Raw genomic sequence first — 4,711 nt, 5'->3', positions numbered from 1 at the left:
CGATATCGATAAAGCATAGGAGCTACAACTCTGATTTTAATGTGCTCTATTGGCTCTACTAAATACCTAAAGGTAGCAGGAAGGCGCTGGATACAGGCCGCTACCAACAGTGCCATGTGGAAATCATTGGGGCCTCCCTCCCTATATTCAGCAGTGGACGTCCTGCTACCTTATAAAGCAGAAAGGCGCTGGGTACAGGCCGCTATCAACCGTGCGATGTGGAAATCATTGGGGGGAGGCCTATGTTTAACAGTGGGCGTCCTGTGGCTGAAATGATGATGATGAAGATGATTGGCTCTCGACAAAAGTTTGGTCTCTGGTAAGTACAGTAAATTAGAAATTTTGTTGGTATCATCATCATATCAGCTAAGTAAATAGTAGCCTGCTTGTCGACGTAAGTAATACTAGTAAAAAGTATGTAAGTCTTTCCAAAGTAGGTAAATAAAAATAAAGGATATACTACAAACCACGATTCAGATTAATTCAGCGATCAACATAAAAAAATTAAAAGTATTTTATTTGCCTACAAAAATTTAAAAACAGCATGTTCTTTCTAGCGGCTGCAGCTGCACTAAGCTGTGCTTTACGATTCAAGAATGCCTTTTCAGCTGCCATAAGTAACACAGGTTAACAATATTGGTAAAAAAATATTGAGTACACACGGTACAAGACTCTTAATAACTAGAATTTTTTACTTAAATTAAACAAAAAGTAACTGTAATAAACACTGTGAAGTCTTATGTAGTTGCTATTTTCCAACAAAAATATATGATTGACATGCGCATCCAAAATAAGCTTTTACAAATGGTTTGACTGTATTTTTCAAACGGCTTATCTATTCTCGTGGATGAACGAGTTGATAGTTTATCGACATCTACAAATATCCACACATCACTAGCCGATATAAGATAGCAGATAAATCTCAAGCCGCTCCGTTGCTAACTAGCATAGCGTTCTCGTAATTTATTGTTACTGAACTCCCCGCAAAGTCCACAGTCACAAAACAGATAGTAACAGAAGAAATTACATTGACCTGAACGCGTCAAGTCGGAAAGACCTTGTTTTCTGTGGCCAACGCACCCGTACACAACCTTGAAGTTGCGGTGACAACCAAAAAGCGCTTTAAAATGCTCAAAAACAAATCACATTCTCTAGATTTGACTCTCAACTACATTATAGCTCTTTTTCCGATTTAAAAAGTAGTTCAGGGACCTGATATTTGAGGAACAGTCGAGGCAGAGTCCTTTTTAGGCTTTTTTGGAGAGCCTGATCATGTTCACGTTCTTAAACTTAATGGTGAACTTAAATGATTTTTGGTTTGGTTTGGAGTGATAGTTAGGTATTATTTAAATTAATTCTGTACCCCCAGTGAAAACGGAGTTAAGTCGAAAATGGTGATTTTTGGGAAATCGCATTTGAAGTTAAAAAAAATCCTGCTTCGTCGCTATTAGAGATAACTTGGTGAAATATTTTTTAGGTGAAAGGTAATGTTAGATATAATTAGGCAGTGTGCCAGTTTGGGAAATATAGCATGTAGTTTTTTCGTAATTAAATAAAAACCCAGTTATATCGCCATGCACGGCAACTTTACATTCGTGTAAAGTGATGTAATAGGACATAAATCATTTTACACCACACTGAATTGACCACCCGCTAACAAGTGTAAAGTGATACATTTACGAGTCGTACCTCTTGACACAATAAAAAATTGAAAGAAGCCTCCGGTACACTTTGTTAAAAGTAGACATGTATCAATATACACGAAAGAAAACTCAAAATTGGTTCACAAAGCCTTACTTGTATCATTTGGCACAAAAATATTTTCTTTTCTATACGTCGTAGAAACATACCGATTAGATACAAAAATAGCTAATTTTTCAGAGATTCACATTATGTTATAAAGTCAATTTTGATCTAAGTCGAGTTAGATCCCTTTTCACTGGGGGTACAGAATTATGACTCTTCTTATTTTTTATAGATTCCCAACGGACGAGACTTCACGAAGTCTTTGGATTGCAGCGACTGGAAGGCAAAATTGGCAGCCCACTCAGCACACTCGCATGTGTTCTGTCCATTTTCAAGCTGGTTGCTTTCAGAAAAAGCAGCAGAAAATGTATTTGGCAAATTATTCAATACCAACATTAGCCGTTCATGTAAGTTTAGAAAGCCTCAATGCATACCTATGTAAATAATAACGCTTTTAATTTACTATCTCACAGCGTCGCGTTGGGTCTTCATAAATGACCTCGAGTATACTTACTATTTTTGTTATCTTTATTCAAACATTTTTTTAGTTATTTAGATATAAAGTTTTTCCTGTATCAATTTTATTTTGCAGGATGTACCAGTTCATTGTGACAAAGCTTCATCTAGCGAAACTACCGAAGTTTTACCCATGGAATGCGATATTCAAGCAGTAAGTAATATCTTGTTAGATAAATAATTTTACTAGGTGGAGCTTGAGAAAATATTTTCTTGAGTTGCGGTCTTGCGAATCCCTCAACTTATTTCATCTTTTTTTATTTTGCAGTCAAATAATCTAGCAGACACGATGACACCAAGAAAGTTAAAGCTGACAGTGAATTTACAAAGAAGAACGTTAATAGCTGAAAACCGCAAGAAAAAAATAACCGCATTGAGATCAAAGACTCGAAGACTTGTAAAAAAAATGCAGAATTGACTGATATTATAGAAAATTTAAAAACAAAGCGATTCATCAACCAGGAAGCAGCGGATTTACTTTCTGTGCTTAATAATGCCTCGGACTTCATTACGCCAAACAAAAGTAAATTTTCACCCGAAGTGCGAAAAGCTTTAAATCTTCATTTCATCAGTCCACGCGCCTATAATTATGTGCGCCAGCATTTTAAAACTTGCCTGCCCCATACACGTACATTAGTACGTTGGTATTCAACTGTAGATGGTGAACCAGGACTTTCATCTGAAGCTCTTCAAACTATAGAAAAAATTGCAAAAAATAATATTTCGAAAAAACTGTTATGCAGTTTGTGCTTTGATGAAATGGCAATAAGAAAATGTGTAGAGTGGCTGGTAGGGCAAAAAAAATGAGACATGTATAGGCTCCTTAGAGCATTAATTGACAATTTGTAAGTACTAATTTCATTAGTGTATGTATACAAATAAAGATAATTTTGATTTTATTTATCCTCTAATCAGAACATTCTGCCAATAATAATATTTGAATCTGCATGTAATAAATATTTTTATTTTTAAATGATTTTCGTTTTATTCCTGTATGCCTATTATATTAAATGATTAAATGTTGTCAAATCTTCTCATATTCATATTAGGATAAACTTAAAAATTGGGGAGTTTATTTTCAAACATGGCTACCCCAAATTTTGAATGTACTCTATGTCTGTCTCACAGGGGTGTACGCGGCTGACAAGTCTATTTTATCCTTAGTCTGAGAGAGCCCCCCGTCGATTAAGTTGAATGTTGTGTAATTTGCATTTCGTTGATTTCGTTTATTATACAGTGTGAGTCACGTTAAAGTGTACATATGAAAATAGATGAAACTAGACCTATTTTTATCGACAAAAAACAAGTCAAAAAATTTTTGAGTTTTTTTTTAATTTTTTATAGAATTTTTTTTCTTCCTTTTACTTATTGTAAAGAAAGCGTAATAACTTTTAAACTAAGCGGTATATCCTGATAAAATAAAAACAGTAATAATGCTAAATAGCAGGCGATACTAAAAAAATACATAAAATACACAAAAAAGGCCAACAAATAATAAAAAATGAAACTTTTTGAAAAAAAAACTGCTTTTAAATTCGTGTTTTTTTGGTTATTTGATAAATTTCTCCAAAAAATGCCCCTATAACTGGTGGTTTTTATTACTTTGTATTATTCTCTATCGTATTACCTTTGTAAAACCAAAAATTGCATGTCTCTATCTCTATCACAACATTTGCTATGATCGTTTGAACAAAGGCCTGCCACAACATTATTCTCCGCTACAGGTAGAGACAATTTTAATTTTAACTAAAATGCTTATTTTACTTCGAAATCTTTTCTTTTTATTTGAAATCTAACTTGTCTTTATCAAAATTACAAATCTAGAGCCATTTTCAGTTTCGTTGTTAACGAAGCTTTGAATGGCGCGCCCGGAGAGGCTTAGTTCAAACGATCATTGCAAACGTTGTGATAGGGATAGAGACATTCGATTTTTGGTTTTGCGAAGGTAATACGATAGAAAATAATACAAAGTAATAAAAACCACCGGTTATAGGGGCATTTTTTGGAGAAATTTATCAAATAACAAAAAAAACACAAATTTAAAAGCAGATTTTTTTCAAAAAGTTTCATTTTTTATTATTTGTTGGCCTTTTTTGTGTATTTTATGTATTTTTTTAGTATCGCCTGTTATTTAGCATTATTACTGTTTTAATTTTATCAGGATATACAGCTTAGTTTAAAAGTTATTACGCTTTCTTTACAATAAGTAAATGGAAGAAAAAAAATTCTATAAAAAATTAAAAAAAAATCTCAAAAAAATTTTGACCTGTTTTTTGTCGATAAAAATATGTCTAGTTTCATCTATTTTCATATGTACACTTTAACGTGACTCACACTGTATTGTAAGGTTCGCTAAGTTTATGTTATTAAAACAATTCTGATTCGTTGTCCATTTTAAAGGTCGTTGAGTTTATTTGTGTTTAATATCGTAAAAAATGTCGATAAAACG

General features: G+C 33.2%; 1 protein-coding gene across 1 annotated transcript; it reads left to right on the top strand.

The window, feature by feature from the left end:
* The first annotated feature begins 2,023 nt into the window (after positions 1-2,023).
* On the top strand, positions 2,024-3,066 carry LOC114359983 (uncharacterized). The gene is made up of 3 exons (XM_028314533.1): positions 2,024-2,153; positions 2,339-2,416; positions 2,531-3,066. Exons 1-3 carry the CDS (start codon positions 2,061-2,063, stop codon positions 2,678-2,680), a joined length of 321 nt encoding a protein of 106 aa, XP_028170334.1. The 5' UTR covers positions 2,024-2,060; the 3' UTR covers positions 2,681-3,066.
* The last annotated feature ends 1,645 nt before the right edge of the window (positions 3,067-4,711 follow it).

This window comes from Ostrinia furnacalis, unplaced genomic scaffold, assembly GCF_004193835.3.
Source record: "Ostrinia furnacalis isolate ACB-3 unplaced genomic scaffold, ASM419383v2 OfSCF4779, whole genome shotgun sequence".
Taxonomy (NCBI): domain Eukaryota; kingdom Metazoa; phylum Arthropoda; class Insecta; order Lepidoptera; family Crambidae; genus Ostrinia; species Ostrinia furnacalis.
Note: the sequence above shows the minus strand (reverse complement) of the source record. Positions and strands in the feature narration are given on the sequence as shown.